The sequence below is a fragment of the Bos indicus x Bos taurus genome, chromosome 28 (assembly GCF_003369695.1).
Source record: "Bos indicus x Bos taurus breed Angus x Brahman F1 hybrid chromosome 28, Bos_hybrid_MaternalHap_v2.0, whole genome shotgun sequence".
Lineage (NCBI taxonomy): Eukaryota > Metazoa > Chordata > Mammalia > Artiodactyla > Bovidae > Bos > Bos indicus x Bos taurus.
Window position 1 is genome coordinate 19,629,427 of NC_040103.1, and position 19,077 is coordinate 19,648,503.

A 19,077-nucleotide genomic window follows, 5' to 3' on the forward strand; every position below is an offset into this window, starting at 1 on the left:
CCTAAAAATATAAAAGCTAGAGCTGTTCCTGAAGACTTTAGCTAAGTAAGAAAAATAAAATCTGTCAGAAAACCTCATGTAATTTTAAAAGCTCACGAGTGGTATGTTACTTCAGAAATATAATAGATTGTGACAAGATTGAAGATATTTTGAATAACTATAAAAATTTAAAATATATAGAATTATATAGATGGATCACTTTTCTTAAACCACAGATTCAGACTGCAGGTAAATTTGAAAAATTCATCAAAAGGTCTTGAAAAGTCACAGAAATAGATGGAGTTAAGTAATTTTGAGAATATTATATTAACTTTCAAAGGTTTCCAACAACATCTTTTAAATATAGGTTTAACACTTCAATGTTATTGTATTATATTCTTCTTTAAAAGATTGTCAGAATAAATTATTAGAGCCAACTGGAAACGTTTTTGCCAATGACATGATGTTTGAATATAATTTCAACCTGCCCATCAGTTTTCTTACTTCCTCTTTAGGAAGCAGATTTAGACGTACTCTTAGGGAGAAAACTCTAAGGGCACTTCCACCTTGGGCAGGGAGAGGCTTTCCATCCAGTGGTCTGTGTCCAGATAGTTCTGGACTCTAGGATGGGACACCCTGCGTGGGACTTGTGGGCAGAAGAGCCTATAGGCTGCCCTACCCTGGCTACTTTACTCAAAGCTTTTGTCTTTTCAACTGATAGCCATAAACAGTGCCTCTGAGAAGTGGGCTAAAGGCTCAGTTCCTGCTATTCTTTGAGGTTCTTTTTTAAAAAAAAGATGATGTGCCTAATCAGTGTTATGAAAACAAGGGCTTATTTTAATTGTTTATAGCGAACAAATTATCAAACTGAGTTCATCTTGCTTCCAAACCGAAAGGCTCTTTTTACATTTTCTTCATGAATGATAGATACCACCTCCTTCTAACTGGTATTTTCAGAAAAAACACCGGGTACCTCCCACTGCAGTCCTTGTCGCTCTTTGAGGAACACTGGAATCTCCCTGGGATCTTGTTTAAAATGCAGATTCTAATTAAGTAGTTCTGGCCTGGGCTTGAGATTCTGCATTTCCAGCAGGTGCCCAGATGCTGCCAGTGCTGCTGGTCTGCACACCACAGTTCAGGTAGCAAGAATTTTGTGCATGTTCTCAACTCTGCTTACACATTACAAATTCATAGAGCTTGGCTTCTGAACACCTTGCTGCCCTCTCTCTTCCCCTGAGATGATGGAGCCTCGGAATCTACATAATTGCTTTTAATTCCCAAGTAATTCTTATCCACAGCCAAACTGAAAAGCATTGACTAAGAGAGGTATCTTACTATATTCTGAAAAGTGAATAATTACCACCTTGTGCTTTTTTTTAGTATAAGTTTATGTAGGCAGATGGGCACAAAATAACAGATTGTTTTAGAAACATCTGTATGTAAATGGACCTAAAACTTGGAATATATTATTTAAAAAATTAAAAGAAAATTTCTGGTCACTCCGTGTGGCACGTGGGATCTTAGTTCGACCAGGGAGCAAATCTGCGCCCCCTGCAGTGGAAGCTCAGAGTCTTAACCACTGGACCACTTAACCACTGGAAAGTCCCAAAAAATAATGTTTTAATAAAGTTAAGCATATTATACTATCGTGGGGTAAGGGTATTGAGTTGGGTGTTCTCCTAGTTTCCATACACAACATTTCTACATCAATGAAGTTTCCCTTTGGAATCGTCCTCCTTTCTGCCTATGCCGTTCCTCCCACCTTTTTGTTCCCCTCACTGTGCTTACTCACGGTGCTCATACTGTCCTGCCCACTGTACACAGCCATCCGCTCCATACCCCAGGTATCCCATGCCCTGTAACTTGCCTCTCTCTCTCTCCACTCAAATGTGAATCTCAGTTCTCTATGTGAGGCTGACTGCACATGCTTTTGAAGGAAAATAATTTGATAGCACAGATTCACTTGTCAGTCATGACAGATGTATTCTTCTAGAGGTTTTTTTTTTTTTCTTCCAGTCTTTGCTTCTTGACAAGATGCTGTTTTCCCGTGTAGTCTTTAGGCTGCTTCTTACTGTTTGGATGATTATTGTATGTTTGACATATGCTGCTGCTGCTGCTAAGTCGCTTCAGTCGTGTCCGACTCTGTGCGACCCCATAGACGGCAGCCCACCAGGCTCCCCCATCCCCAGGATTCTCCAGGCAAGAACACTGGAGTGGGTTGCCATTTCCTTCTCCAATGCATGAAAGTGAGAAGTGAAAGTGAAGTCGCTCAGTCGTGTCCGACTCTTAGTGACCCCATGGACTGCAGGCCACCAGGCTCCTCCATCCATGGGATTTTCCAGGCAAATGTACTGGAGTGGGGTGCCATTGCCTTCTCCATGACATATGCTATTGAGCCTATAAAGCTACAACTTGTATAAAGAAAGTGGTATCTTTTACTTGAAGAAGGAAAGTTTTCATCTACTGTGTTAGTCATAATCTTGCCAGTCATCTGGAAAAAAAGAGTATACCTTTCAGTGGCTATATTAGTTCACGTGTGGAAAGAGCAAGGTGGAATTGACCGTGTAAAGATTCATGACAAACTTGGGGACCTAGGTGCCTAAGAAGTGGTGCCAGCCGTTGGGAATGCCTCAAGTTGGAAGTGCGGTGGCCCAAGACTTTGGGAACACTAAGGGAGTAAAGAAGGTAGGACGACAGTTTAGTGTGGAAGCATGACAGTTAGGATGGCCGTTTAACCCCGATTACTCCTTTCTGCCTTCATAGGCTCTGTCCCATGCTAAAATCCACGAGAAATTCTGTGCGGTTCTATTAAAAGTGAACTGTGTCTCTAACAAATATTTATTATTACAAATGAATCAATAGGACTTCAAATAATAGAAAAAGTGAAGTGCGAATTATCAGCCAGTGTGGATGCAAAGAGTTATTTTGTATTAAGAGGTCATTCCTTCCTAAATTCTGCTCCTGGGCACAATTCCCATAAGCAGTTCCCGCTTTTTTATATTCTTTTCAACACTTCTTTTAAATTAATTATCATCTAGCTTTTGAACATTTTTGTGTTTTTTCCTTCTCTCAAGTTCCTCAAACTTACATGGGATCAGGGATGAGATACATGGGGCTTCTGTGACTCAAGAGCATTGAGGAAAAACCAAGGTAATCTTGTGAAAGAGTATCCATTTCTAGTTGCAGTCTGCCCCATTTTAATTCATTTTAACACCAAATATGTCTGTATAATATGAGTCTTTCCTCCTCGAAACAACAGGGTATTCTGTGAGGTCTTTGGCAGTGATGTCTGGAAACTGCAGGTAAACCATGATGCAAGTTCAGCATCTGAAAGTATTAATATAACTGACTCCCAAACATCCTAGTTCCTGGCAAGCTACAGAAAGTTAAGGCAGTAGGGCTGTGAGGGAGGAAGCACCCCAAAGCCAGGGGAACGCAAATCAATCCTAGTCTAACATACCTACCCCAAGGCATGCCCCCTCTTTTTTAAGAAAAAAGTATTTTCAACCAATGTCTCTATTCACTGTGGATTGAACTTCAACTAGCTTATTTTCAAGCATGCTTCTAACTTGGCACAGCTCTGGGAAAAATCCCATAATCGAGCCATCTGGGTTGGATAAAAAAGGGCGTTTTTCTATTTGATTTCTCACATTTTGTTCCTCTTTGTTTTTAATGGGGAAAAATCATTATGAAATAACCAAATTATTGCATAATGTTACTGAAACAAGAGAAACCTTTTCAACTCGATCCTGTTTCTAAAGAAATCTCTATTAGAAGTTCTCTCTGTTGTCTCTGAAATGTGGTGTAGAATGAATCTTTTGGGTGAGCTGACTTGAGGGAATAACTAATGGTCAGAAAATAAAATTCTCTTTGGGTGGTCTGAAATTCAGCAGTGTTTGTTTCTTTTCAGACTCAGCAAGGATTTTTTTTTTTTTTTTTCCAGTGAAGCATATTTTAGCATTTTATGCTCTGGATTTACTTAGTGTGGTTATAATTGAAATCATTAGGCATATGTAATTTTTCATTTCTTCTGAAAAACCAGCATTAATTGCCTATAATTCAAATAATCTTAAATTAAGAGACACTGGAAAGTTGTTTAATATCTGATAACTTTGAAAACAACTTTGATAAAATAGATTATGTTATATGTTATGAATTCCTCTTTGCAGTCTAGAGTTATTTGTTTAAATTGTTCAGACCTTAACATTAAGAAAGTTCAGTAAAAGCCTTCCTGTATATTTGGTTTATTAGGCACAGGGATGGCCAGGTCCTAGGAACACGATGATGAACAAGACAGTTTCAGTCCCTATTGGTTAAGAAGACTCAAGAGTCCCTTGGACAGCAAGGAGATCAAAGCAATCAACCTTAAAGGAAATCAGTCCTGAATATTCACTGGAAGGTTGCATGCTGAAGCTGAAGCTCCAATACTTTGGCTGCCTGATGTGATGAGCCAACTCATTGGAAAAGACCCTGATGCTGGGGAAGATTGAAGGCAGGAGGAGAAGGGGATGACAGAGGATGAGATGGTTGGATAGCATCATCGACTCAATCGACACAAGTTTGAGCCAACTCTGGGAGATAAAGAAGGACAGGGGAGCCTGGCGTGCTGCAGTCCATGGGGTGGCAAAGAGTCGGACATGACTTAGCAACTGAACATCAACAACACTGGTTGTAATAGTCAAAAGGCAGAGGCAGATGTTATACAAACCTTTACACAGATACACTGTAAAGGAAAGTAGATTATATATGCACAAAGATTATATATGACTTTTGGAGGGGGTGGAGGCAGTTAGGAAGGCTTTCCTTTAGATACGAAAAAATGTCATTCATACAAGGCAAATGAATAATATATAGTATATTAAAATATTACTAGTTGTATGCTGGATCAAACATTGTGCTGGTAATCACTTATTATCCATTTATATGTCTTCTTTTACTCATCCCTCCCATGAAAGCTTCTTCTGCATAGGAATGCCTTGACATCCAGGTTTATGACTATGTCATGTCGAAGCCTTTTGTTTGTAATAGCCCCGGAGTAATATGTGTCAAGTTAACATAGCTTTTTTGTCATTGTGCATGTACAATTCAGTCATACCTGCACAAGTACAACTAAACCACAAGGCTGCTTATTGTCACCCTGTTTATTTAACTAATACGCTGAGCACATCATGAAAAATGCCAGTCTGGATGAATCACAAGCTGGAATCAAGATTGGTGGGAGAAACATCAACAACTTCAGATATGTGGATGATACCACTCTAATGGCAGAAAGCGAAAAAGAACTAGAGGAAGTAAAGAACCTCTTGATGAGGGTGAAGAAGGAGAGCGAAAAGGCTCGCTTACACTCAATATTAAAAAAACTAAGATCATAGCGTCTGGACCCATCAGTTCATGGCAAATAGAAGGGAAAAGGTGGAAGCAGTGACAGATTTCCGCTTCTTGGGCTCTAAAATCCTTGCAGACGGTGACTGCAGTCATGAGATTCGAAGATAATTGCTTCTTGGCAGGAAAGCTATGACAAACCTAGACAGTGTGTTAAAAAGCAAAAACATCACTTTGCTGGCAAAGATCCTGTATAGTCAATGCTTTGGTCTTCCCAGTGGTCACGTACGGTTGTGAGAGCTGGACCTTAAACAGAGCAGAGCACCAAAGAATTGATGCTTTTGAACTGTGGTGCAAGGAGATCAAACCAGTCAGTCTTAAAGGAAATCAACCCTGAATACTCATTGGAAGGACTGATGCTGAAACTGGGGCTCCAATAATTTGGTCACCTGATGGGAACAGCTGACTCACTGGAAAAGACCTGATGCTGAGAAAGATTGAAGGCAGAAGGAGAAGGGGACGACAGAGGATGAGATGGCTGGATGGTATCACCGAAGCAATGGACATGAACTTGGGCAAACTCCAGGAGATGGTGAGGGACAGGGAGGCCTGACCTGCTGCAGTCCATGGGGTCTCAGAGTCAGACATGACCAGGTGACTGAACAACAAATGTCATTTAACATACATTATTGTTAATGTCTGGAGAAGGCGATGGCACCCCACTCCAGTACTCTTGCCTGAAAAATCCCATGGACAGAGGAGCCTGGTAGGCTGCAGTCCATGGGGTCGCAAAGAGTCAGACTCGACTGAACGACTTCACTTTCACTTTTCACTTTCATGCACTGGAGAAGGAAATGGCAACCCACTCCAGTGTTTCTGCATGGAGAATCCCAGGGACGGGGAGCCTGGTGGGCTGCCGTCTATGGGGTCGCACAGAGTCGGACACGACTGAAGTGACTTAGCAGCAGCAGCATTGTTAATGTCATTGTTATCATAATACCACAATGCTTGTAGCATAGCAAGAATAAGTTATGTAAAGATACAATTTGAGAAAGACGCCTTTGAATTACTATGCCCTCACCACAGTTCTCCATAACTCTTGTGAATGTACAGCAATGTGCCTCACATCAGAACAGGATATTCCTCAATATAAATATACCAGTGCATTGCTCTCAACTTCTGTGATGGAAATCAGGAGGATTATTTTACAGTTATAGTTTACTTTTTATTTGCCTTATTTGTTTGTCCTGGGATCTAAATCAATTGCATTGCAAATTCTGTCTCAGAATATTGAATCATAAAAACTTGTTTTGTTGAAAAATGTTTAAAAACCATGAAATGAGGCCTACTTTTCTTTTGGCATCAGGAATAGGTAAATGCATACCTATTAAATGGAGCATGGTCTTTTGATAGTAAATTTAGCCTATGAGTACATTCATTTTACAGTATTCACTCAGGCTTAAAATATCCTAATTCCTTTGAGAGAGTAAAGCAAGAACACTATCACATGACTGTCTGGGTTTGTGAAATGCTAAGTCTTACAAAAGCCTTCTGGATTTTGAGTAATAAAGCAAGTACTGGCTTGTTAAGTAGGATAATCTAATCCATGCACTGTATAAACCAGAATGTAATTTTAGATACTGTGGTTTTATATCACAGATGACTGTTTTCGAAAGAACTTGCCTAACTATAAGAGTATATTTTCTTACAAAAATAAATTTATTTTGATATTTAAATGATTTTAACATTTCATTTGGGTAATTTTTATTTGCAAATATTTTATTTTTAAAAAACATTCATCACATTTCTCTAGTTATGAAAAATATGGTAGGGAAAGTGTGTCCCAAGATTGATAAATGATTGCCATTTTATTGTGACCACTTCAAAAGAACTTTATTACAAAATAATTAGGAAAAAGAGGGAAATTATATTATTGTTCATAAGTTAGCCCAGGTCTCTAATAATTTAATAAATATTTCTTAACATTTATTTTCTGCCAAGTACTATAATAATCATTAGGTATACTCTTGGGAAAACAAAACCAAAGTCGGCAAAATAGGCCATTGAACAACTGTTTTTCATGTAGTCTGCCCACTGATTTTTATGCATTTTACTCTCTGAATATTTTGGCTTACCACTCAGAATATAATTGTTTTAAACTTTATGCATATTTCTAATGAGCGTCTGTATCTGATTTCTTGACCTACTGAAAATACCAAGGGATTTCTGTAAGTCATATGTACTGACATTACAGACAATAACAAATTTATACAGGTAGAGGCCACACTAGCCAAAGGATAATGAAAGTAATTAAAAAAAATATTTCTCTGGCTTTGCCCCAGTCTACTGCATGAGAACATCAATCTTGCCTATCTTCCAGTTTCTTCTCAAATACTTTTTTTTTTTGGATGCCCAGGTCTTAATTGTAGTATGTGGGGTCTAGTTCTCTGTGCAGGGATCGAACCTGAGCCCCCTGCATTAGGAGCTTAGAGTCTTAGCCACTGGACCACCAGGAGAATCCCCCCAATATTTCTGAGAGTCCCCTGGGGATATCTCAGGCAGCGTTTCTTAAAATGATACTCCTCTTCTCCGTTTCCAGGTCATCATGGTAGTAGCATCCATCAGTGCCAACCAGGGCATTAGTGGTGTCACAGGTGGCAGCCAACAGCATTTTGACTGATGTCCACCTAATTCTGGAACCATGGCTCTTGCAGTCCCCACAGAGGTTAGAGGATAACCTTTTATATTAGGGTAGGCTAAGCTGCTGTAATTATAAATAAGCAGGAAAGTTGCTCACTCAGTGATGTCTGACTCTTTACAACCCTCGGACTGTAGCCCGGCAGGCTCCTCTGTCCATGGAATTTCCCATGCAAGAATATTGGAGTGGGTTGCCATTTCCTACTCCAGGGGATCTTCCCAACCCAAGGATCAAACCTACATCTCTTGCATCTCCTGCATTGAAGGAAGATTCTTAAGCTGAAACAAAAATGCAATGGCAGAGGGAATATAAAAACATTTGTCTTTAGCATAACAGTCCAGGTCAGTGTTGACTTCATCAAGAAATGTTTCTCAAGCAACCGTGTAAGAAATAGGGCTCTGCCCATCTGTAATATGTAGATTCCAAGGTTACTCTGCTCCCTGCCTTCCCAGCCACAGGACAAGAGAAGAGCCTGTGGGGAGACACACTCACTTCCCAAAAGCCTCAGCTAATATTCTATTGGCGAGAACTGGACACATGGCCCTACCTCTTTCAGAAATGGACTGAGAAGCGCTGGCTCTGGCTGGGTGACTCCCCAGCCAGCCTCTGTTATTTGCCTTTTTATGAATAGCAAGCTGTCACCTCCACCCCGTCCTGTTTCACCATCCTAGACCTTTCATTGCAGCCACCTCTCTCTGACACCCAGAGAAGCAGAGGGCATGGTTGGTCACATAATCTATTCCATCTCTACCCTAGGCAGACCCCTATTCCATCGGTATAAACAAATTTCATAAATCTTTACTACTCTTTTGAAATCCACTCTCCTTCCCACCCATCCCCAGCGTTAAAGATGACCTGCCCTCCTACTGCAGAGTAAAGACAGAGGTCCTCACCTATGAACCACTTCAGCCTCTTCCCAATATGGCCACTGTCCTTTTGATTCTATTTCAGAGGAAGATGCACCCCAGCTTCTTAATCTCACTCTTCTTTCTCATCTTATTCTTGTCTATCTCATACAAGTTCTTGCTCCCATTAAGTATTCCTGCTTCCTCGTAATTTGAATCTCATTATCTCTCCAGTAAAATGTTCAATCCTTGAGGCTATAAGCATGCTTTTATTTAGCCTCATGCTATTTTTTATTCCCCCCATTTTTCTTTTTAAACCAGGCCTCGAAAGACTCCTTTATATTCAATTGTCATGTCTTTACTTCTTGTCTAAGCTTTTTGCAGTCTTTACAAAAAGGAGCACGCTAAGCTCTGTGTGGTTCCGTATTCATTCAACAATTCATATATTTACTGAGCTCCTCTGCAGATACAGAGGGTTGAGCAGAACAAAATAAAACCTTTGTCCTCTTGGAATTAACATTTTAGTAAGGAAAGGCAAGGAAAGCATTTTAGTATTTGTTAGATGTGTCTGTGATATGTGCTAAAGAGAAAAATAAGTCATGATAAGGGAGTTAGAAGGACATTGTTATTTTAAACAGGGTAGTGAAGAAAGTGCTCTCAGATAAATATTTGAGCAGAGACATGAGGGAAGTGAGAAAGCTATCTACATGGATAACTGAGGGAAGAGCATTTCAGACCATGAAACAGCAAGTACTAAGGCCCTGAGGCAGAAACATATCTGCACCCAGGAAGGACAGCAGAAGGGCCTGATGTGCCTGGAGCAGAACAGGGGGAGGAGGGACAGAGCAGATGAGGCCAGAGAGGCAGCTGCAGCCAGAACCGCAGGTCCTGGTAGGCCAATGTAAGAATTCTGATGGGGGCCAACAGAGGAGTTTCAGCAGAGGAATGACCATGTAGTCCAGTAGTCATGTCCAGATGTGAGAGCTGGGCCGTGAAGAAGGCTGAGCGCCTAAGAATTGATGCTTTTGAACTGTGGTGTTGGAGAAGACTCTTGAGAGTCCCTTGGACAACGAGATCAAATCAGTCAATCCTAAAGGAAATCAGTCCTGACTATTCATGGGAAGGATGGATGCTGAAGCTGAAGTTCCAATGCTTTGGCCGCCTGGTGTGACAAGCCAGTTCATTAGAAAAGACCCTGAAGCTGGGGAAGATTGAGGACAGGAGGAGAAGGGGGCGACAGAGGATGAAATGGTTGGATGGCATCATCAACTCAATGGTCGTGAATTTGAACAAACTCCAGGAGGTGGTAACGGACAGGGAAGCCTGGCATGCTGCAGGTCATGGGTTCACAAAGAGTTGAACAGGATTTAGTGACTGAACAATAACAACAGTGACCTGCTCTCGAAGGAGACACTCTGAGTGACGTACGCAAAAAGACCCAGAAAAGCAGAATGATCACTTAGGACACAGTGAGAATAATCCGGACAGGAGATGATCGTCGTCTGGACTGGTGAGGTGTCTGTGGAAGTGGCGAGGAATGATTTTGATTGCTGATATATTTCCAAGAGTTGAGAGGCTGCATAGTGCTGGGACCTACCACCTGCCCCTCAGTGGAGTTTCTCCTCCACGTCCCACCTTTCTTTGCCTTGCTTAGGGCCCAGGAGGCTGATCCATACAGGTTGCGTCATTTCTGACTTCCCTTTGGGTTTGGCTCATGAGAGACTCCTGCAGAAAATCAGAAGGCTGGCTGAGCGTGAGGTCAGATTACGGTTCTCCCGGCTTCCTCCCTGCCACCAGGGGTTGCTGTGAGTGTCCCCCTGAGGCCACACATTGATGGTTACCTTGTCTGGATTCCAGTAAACCTGTCCCCGTCCACCCTTCTTCACACCAGGCGAGTAATGCCGGTTCCTGCTGTCGCTAGCTCAAGGGTGACCACTATTCTTTATTGGTTTTCTTGAACTTCACCCACAACTGTATAAATAGTCCCTTTAATAAGCTTTCCTCAAACTCTTGTACTCTTGACTCATACTGGGAACTAGGTGTTTAATGCAGTAAAAACAGCAGAACATTTTGTTTATCACTGTTATTTACTTGTTTTTCTCTCCAGTAAAATGTTAAATCCTTGAGGACAGAAGCTGTTATGTTCCTGTTTCTAGTCCCATGACGTGAAGTAGGTAGAGCTTATTACAGCTATATCAATGAGTATTCTATGTAATGATCCCACCTGAGTCCTTAGGAATTGTCTAAATTATGTTTTATTTGAAAGATGAACCAAAAGTAGGATATGTGTGTGTGTATGTACCCATCTTAGTGCTCATAAGCTCCACCTTGTTGGATAATTCAATTCCCTGGGGTCAAAAAGACTTTTAAGAAAAAGTTGAGTAAAGCTTTTTGAGTTGAGTAAAGAAAAAACTTTCTTCTTGTTCTTTTTTTTTTAATACAATATGTTCTTGTTGGTTATCCATTTTAAATATAGCAATGTGTACATGACCTTCCCAAACTCCCTAATTATCCCTTTCCCCCCACCCTCGGCAACCATAAGTTCGTTTTCTAAGTCTGTGAGTCTCTTTCTGTATTATAAATAGGTTCATTCATATCATTTCTTTCTAGAGTCCACATATAAGGGATGTCATACGATATCTCTCCTTCTCTGTCGGACTTAACTTCACTCAGTGTGACACTCTCTAGGTCCTTCCATGTTGCTGCAAATGGCATTATTCCACTCTTTGTAACGGCTGAGTATGTTTGTATCTCGTCTTCTTTATCCGTCCCTCTGTCGATGGACATTTCGGTCGCTTCCATGTCTTTGCTATTGTAAACAGTGCAGCAGTGAACACTGGAGGGCATGTATCCTTTCGGATCATATTTTTCTCTGGATATATGCCAGGAGTGGGATTGCGGGGTCATATGGTACCTCTATTTTTAGTTTTTTAAGAAACCTCCATACTGTTCTCCATAGTGGCTGTACCAGTTAACATTCCCACCAACAGTGTAGGAGGGTTCCCTTCTCGCCACACCTTCTCCACCATTTGTTTGTGGACTTTTTGAGCAGCTTTCTTATTCATTGTTCTCATGAAAATATCTAAACATTGGTTTGTTGATTTTACCAATTGTTTCTGAACTGGAAAGTAATAGAATTTGTTCCCACTTTCTTAACATAAATTTTTTTTCCTGTAACTTTAAAGGTGGATTATGATATATTACAGCTGCCTGTTAAGTTACTTTTATTTGCATAACATTTTAATAGCATTTATTTCTATTAGATTTGGTTATATACAATCATGAGATTATCAGTTTGCATTGTTTTCCTACCAGTTTTTTGGTTTTAGTACTACATTTTGTTATTGATGTTTTCTGTCCATCTAAAGAATATTTTACCTTAACATTTTTAATTATCATTTTGTGTATTGCTCTTTTCTTTCTTCCCTTCTTTTTGACATTGACGTCATTCTGTTATTTTCTTTGGGCTAGACCTTAAAGAGTAGGCTGAGCAGCCTTGAGGTATAGTTTTAATAAAAGGTTTGCTGAGTAATCATTTGGTGTAAAATCCCAACCAAATCCATTAATAGGAAAAAGAAAGCAATATCTTTTCAAGGTTAACTTTCTTCATACTTGCTCACATGAATAACACACACTCCCTGCATTCATTTAATTATTAATTCAATTATTGTTAAGGTCCGTATTTCTAATAAGGAAAACAAAAAAATACAGACATTTATGAGAGCAGATTGTCAAAGAATATATTCGTTAAAGATAAATGAGAACCATGGAGTTTTGCTTATATAAAATTGAGCCAATACCACAGGAAAATGACCAGGAATACACTATTAATTGTATAGTTTGTTGTTTTTTAACTAAAAAGAACCTTCTTTCTCTTCTTTTCTCCTTTTTAAATTTTTGGCATTATTTAATATTCTCACAACCTAAATAAATAGTCTTTTTTTTTTTTTTTTTTAGAGTTAAACATTATATATGTGAAAGCACTTATATATTTGGTGGGTTTTAAATGAATTTGAGGAACTTCTCTGATGATCCAGTGGCTAAGACTCTGTGCTGTCAATGCAGGGGGCACAGGTTCTATCCCTGGTCAAGGAACTAGATCCCACACGCTGCAACCAAGAGCTCACGTGGCACAACTAATACCCGGCACAGCCAAAAATTAACAAAAACAAATAAAATGAATTTGAAAACTGGGTAAGTACTTGACTTTACTGAAGTCAAAGTGCTTTTTGAATGTATGGGACTCTAGCAGCTCAAGTCTATTTGAGAACTAGTATTTCACAGAGTATCACCAAACATTAACTACCCATACTGTTCAACTCTATTGGGTAAATCATGACTATTTGTGGAGTGTTGTTTTTCGTTCTTATCCATTTGGAAGATCACAGCCATAATGAGGGTTGTGAAATAGTAAAATGATGAAAATACAAAATAGTGAAAAAATAACTAACTTAAATCATTTATTTTTCTGAAAGTTTCCTAAAGTTCCTATGGGAGAGACCAGTTAACTTACGCTGCCACTCTCCCAGGAAAGAAGGTGCTAAGGTTTACACTGAAATCCTTGTGCTGAGTGCAGGAGGGAGAGAGAGAGAAATGAAAAGATTGACCTGACAGCAACCTCTTGTTTGAAAATCTGCCTTTTTCAGGCTTCATTGTAGACTATGGCCCTGTGCCCATTTCCCAGCTCAGCCTCTTGCACAACTTACTTATTTTGGCCCTCAGTAAAAGGAGAGGAGTTTGCCGTGTTATTTATTTTTGAACTCTGCCCCATGGAGCACTGGGATTTCTTAGAGTCTCCTCAAGAGTCCTACAGTGAGTAGAATGGAAGGGCCAACAAGAGCAGGGTGTGTGTTTTTTTGTAATTGTTTCACAGTGGTTTTCAATAAAGGCTTGTTTAGTTCAAAAAAACTTGATCACCTCCAGGGTCCCTTCTAGCCTTATAAAAGTGCACTGTTTTGTTTCCAGGTTTTTCCCTTTCATTTCTTTTTGAGAGGATAACCTTGTGAATACAGTTAAAAGGTAAAAGTACTAAATTAATGTTTGATTTGGAAAGGCTAAATGAATGAATTTGTGTGAGAGCCTCACTTTGCTTTTAAAAGAGGGCAGCAAGAGAAAACACATAGGATTTTAACCCTGGAAAAAAATCTCCATACTGGGACAAAAAGCTTGGAATTGGCGGCAGTGAGGGAGTAAAGTAACTCATGAAAAGTGAAAAACTGAAGAGAATATTTAGTCTAACTTTTTTGTTAATTTGAGATGATAATCATAAATCGGTTTCATTGTATTTTAAATGTAGATAATGTGCCATTTGGGAGAAGGAAATGGCACCCCACTCCAGTACTCTTGCCTGGAAAATCCCATGGATGGAGGAGCCTGGTAGGCTGCAGTCCATGGGGTCGCGAAGAGTCGGGCACGACTGAGTGACTTTACTTTCACTTTTCACTTTTATGCACTGGAGAAGGAAATGGCAACCCACTCCAGTGTTCTTGCCTGGAGAATCCTGGGGACGGGAGAGCCTGGTGGGCTGCCGTCTATGGGGTCGCACAGAGTCGGACACGACTGAAGCGACTTAGCAGCAGCAGCAATGTGCTATTTGCTTCAGGCAGTTTTTTAAGCTCTTAAGTGAAGTAAATTGGGCTTCCCAGGTGGCTCAATGGTAAAGTATCTGCCTGCAGTGCAGGAGACACGGGTTCAATCCCTGGGTTGGGAAGATCCCCTAAAGAAGGAAATGGGAACCCACTCCAGTATTCTTTTCTGAGAAATCCCATGAACAGAGGAGCCTGGTGGGCTATATTCTGTGGGGTCACGAGTCAGATACACACACACACACACACACACACACACAAGGTAAATTACTCTTCATATGTCACAACACATTGTTTCAAAAGTTATTCCTGGCTGTTATTAATTGATTTTTCCAAACAGAAAACTGTTAAAGCTACCTGAGTTACAGTTTCATATTTATAAAATACCCAAAGAAGCATCTGTATTAAAACTAAATAGGTCAATTTTTTAACTAATTATAGAGACCTAATTTTTTTTCTGTCATCTTATTGTGATGAGAATAGGGAAGTAGTGGTTATTCTTGGACCTCACATTCAGCAATTCCTCACATTCCTTTCTGTACATGGGTAAAACTGGATAACAGCACCAATTCGAGAGTCAGGCAGCCGGGATTCAAATTCTGGCTAAATGAACTTGAATACCTCTCTGTGCCGCCAGTTCCTTATAATTATATACTTATGTAGTATATTTCATAATGCTATTGTGGGGGATAAGTGAATTAATATATGTGATGCTCTTAGCACAGTCTCTGGCCTATAGTCGGATGATTTTTTGTGTTGGTGAGAAAGCAGAGATTTTAACCCTTAACGAAAATCCAACCTATGTGAGTGATAAGAGTCTGTGTACTTAGGGAGGTAGAAAGGAATAAATTTGTGAGAATGAGTTCAAGAAAAATGAATGTCCTTCTCACCATTCTGTGAGAAGGATTGCTGCAGAGACACAGAGTCTCAGGGACCTTATAGGATGCTCTAGTCCGTACAAGAGGTAAAAATATCCTGAATTACTCTTAGTCCATTAGTACTGGAGTGGGGTGCCATTGCCTTCTCCGATATTTAAAAGACTAATAAAGATTAATTATGGTCATATCATACTATATAGTTTCTATAATAATTAAACAGTTACAGTCCATGGGGTCGCTAAGAGTCGGACACAACTGAGCGACTTCACTTTCACTTTTTCACTTTCATGCATTGGAGAAGGAAATGGCAACCCACTCCAGTGTTCTTGCCTGGAGAATCCCAGGGGCAGGAGAGCCTGGTGGGCTGACGTCTATGGGGTCACACAGAGTCGGACACGACTGAAGTGACTTAGCAGCAGCAGCAGTCTTCATAAAGAAGCATGTAATAAGATCTTTTAAAGAATTTTCCTCCGGTTAAGAAAAATATGTCCTATTTTTCATTTAGGTTCCTACATTATACTGTATTAAGCCTAGAGGTTTGTTATCCTTCAATTCTTGTATCCCAGGACAACTGATGTGGTGACGTGAGGAAGTCAGACATAAAACCTGTTGAGAATTAAACCATCGCCTTCTTCATTTAATCCAACATACTATGTATGATATATACGACTCTTCAGAGTCTCAAATAATTTTGGTCCATTATTTCATAAGTATTTTTATTATTTGCAGGTTCGATGGATGATGTACTGGATTGTCTTTGCCCTGTATACTGTAATTGAAACAGTAGCAGATCAAACAGTCGCTTGGTAAGTTCTAGCATTGAGAAATGTCCATAATGTAGACTCTTATCTGGCGTTCTGTGTTCTTATCCTGCTCTTGCTGTTAACTAAGAGATTTTTTTAAAATAAATGTTTAAAATTTTTGTTTATTTGTCTATGTCATGTCTTAGTTGCAGCGCGTGAGATCTTTGTTGCATCGTGGGGGATCTTTCCTTGTGACACGTGGGCTTAGTTGCTCTGTGGCATGTGGGATCTTAGTTCCCCAAACAGGGATCAAACTCGTGTCCCCTGCAGTGCAAGGAGGATTCTTAACCACTGGACCACCAAGGAAATCCATCCCTAACTAAATGAATTTCATCAGTCTACCTAATTATCCATTGCATCATTTCCTTTAGCTGGTTTCCCCACAAGGACATTACCTTCCTTATGGAATCCCCCATATAAAGGCAGTTCATCCTCCTGCCCACATGCCGCTTCCTCCCACCCTTCTCCCACACATGTCCCAGGATCTCGGAACAGAGAAAACTTGGTTGTCATTATCTTTTTTCCACACACTGATGACTTCACACTATTTTTGCTTTATTAGTATTTCCTAAGCAAACTCCCCTTTTGAAGCCCACAGCTTCTGATTTTAGCACTTCCCTCCCATCCTTAAAATTCTCATCCACAAACATTCGAACTGGATGACATCAAGTCCACATGGCTACCACCCGCTCCCAACACCAGCTCCTGGACTGCCCTATTCCAAACAGCATGAGGCAGAATTGAAACATGTTTCTATCCTCAAGGATCAAACATTTTACTGAGAAGTCATACTTAGTGGAACAACCTGAGTCTCATTGTGCTATATTTCAGGAGTATATTTCCAACTATACCTTGCCATCACTTGGAGAAGTCGTTTTTTCCAAAGTCTAAACATTTACTACCTTGCCACTATCTTCAACCACCCTTGCTGCACAAACCCCCAACTTAGATCAGCCCAACCACACTCCTCTTCTCTTCTTTACCCAGGCTACCAACTGAGCTGAAAAGACATCAATCAGTTGCTCATATAGATATCAATTTGAAAGTCACCATTCCTTTTACTTGCTTTTGGTCATTGGCTTCTTCCATTCCCTCCTGTTTCTGTTTCAAATCTTTACTGTTCTCTGCTTTAACTGTCTTTCTGACTTTGTAAGTCTCATCATATTCTCATAGCACACTAGGTCACATTGGATGGCTCAGAAAAAATAGAAGTCATGAGACTTAAATGTTCTTCACAACCAGCCCTTATGTATCAACTTCTCTGTATCTGCATCCATCTTTCTCTTCCTCCTTCTGTCCCACAGTTCATTTATCTGTTATGTTTTGGTAAAGGGGTTTGGAAGGGTTTTTTGTTTGTTTGTTTGTTTTTAAGTGGCAGAACAGATTCTAAACCAAGCTAGGTGTCTTGAAGTTTCCATGTTCTCTCTTTAAATGCATCTCTGTTTTTCCGGTTGCAAATGTACATATATGCACTATTAAAAAGTAAATAAGGTAGAAAAAACTTGTCATGAGCAACGGAAGTCCAGAGACTCCTCTGTAGCTGCACTGTGCAGAAACCCTTCATCGTCTATACAGTAGTCAGTCCTCACTGCCCCCTGCCCACCTGTCTCATCAGAAGAGCCCAGATTTTTTATCACGTACCTTAGTAGCGCATAGACCACAGGATGCTTGTTCCCTTGTGCTGTGTTACTTAACTTTTGCTATGGCAACAAACCACCCTAAGCACAATGGGTTAAAAAACAAACATTCATTTCTTGCTCAGGGTACATGAAGACAAATGGTCAGCTGCCAGCGTTGCTGGGCTCAGCTCAGTTTTAAGTGTCTTCTTGTTCATGGACCAAGCCTGAAGAAGCAGATACCCTCACGACAGAAAGCAGAATTTGAAAGCAAGAGGTTGGGGGGTGTTGAAGTGAGGGAGTCAAGTGACATTTAAAGCTTTTCTTTGCATTTAACATATGTTGCACTCACATTCTGTTGCCCAGAGCAGGTCACATGACTAAACCCACGGTCCTTGCTTGAGGAAGTGTAGTCAGCCTATGGGAGAAGATGCTGAAAAACCCCAGTGGGAAGGGGCACGGGTATATAAGCCTAATTTCCAGGTTCCCACAATGGCAATTCCTTTCTCCTTCCAAGTGAACGATTTAGGTCTGTCAAGTGCTGCACTTCTGGCCAAATGAAATTGGAGGGGACATTTTCTGGGAGCTCTAAGAGAAGGAGATGTGCATATGGGGTAACATTGCACACTTGGAGCTTATAAATGCTTAAAAACACACCTAACACTTGGGAGGTATGTCCTGCTATGCCATGGCAGCTAGGCTCTGCAGACAGGGTGGGTGCACCTTACTGTCCTGGTTAGATGCTTTTAATGAACTCTGCCAACAAAGGTCCGTCTAGTCAAGGCTATGGTTTTTCCAGTGGTCACGTATGGATGTGGGAGTTGGACTATAAAGAAAGCTGAGTGCCGAAGAATTGATGCTTTTGAACTGTGGTGTTGAAGAAGACTCTTGGACTGCAAGGACATCCAACCAGTCCATCCTAAAGGAAATCAGTCCTAAATATTCATTGGAAAGACTGATGCTGAAGCTGAAACTCCAATACTTTGGCCACCTGATGCAAAGAACTGACTCATTTGAAAAGACCCTGATGCTCGGAAAGATTCAAGGCGGGAAGAAAAGGAGAAAACAGAGGATGAGATGGTTGGATGGCATCACTGACTCAATGAGCATGAGTTTGAGTGAACTCCGGGAGTTGGTGATGGACAGGGAGGCCTGGCGTGCTGTAGTCCATGGGGTCGCAAAGAGTCGGACGTGACTGAGCGACTGAACTGAACTGAACCTGAACTGAATGACCTCTCTGAACTGCTCCAGTTAGTTTGGCAGCTTGTCTGACTTTGTCTATAGAGAGCAGTCTTGGAACTTCCTTGGCTGTCCAGTGGTTAAGACTCTCCCTTCCAATGCAAAGGGTGCA

General features: G+C 40.6%; 1 protein-coding gene across 1 annotated transcript in view; it reads left to right on the forward strand.

Moving 5' to 3' along the window:
- Positions 1–19,077, forward strand: part of REEP3 (receptor accessory protein 3) — a 99,493-nt gene that overhangs the window by 59,522 nt on the left and 20,894 nt on the right. The window contains exon 3 of the mRNA XM_027530804.1: positions 16,037–16,113. Coding sequence (XP_027386605.1) covers positions 16,037–16,113 — 77 coding nt within the window. The remainder of the gene's footprint in view (positions 1–16,036; positions 16,114–19,077) is intronic.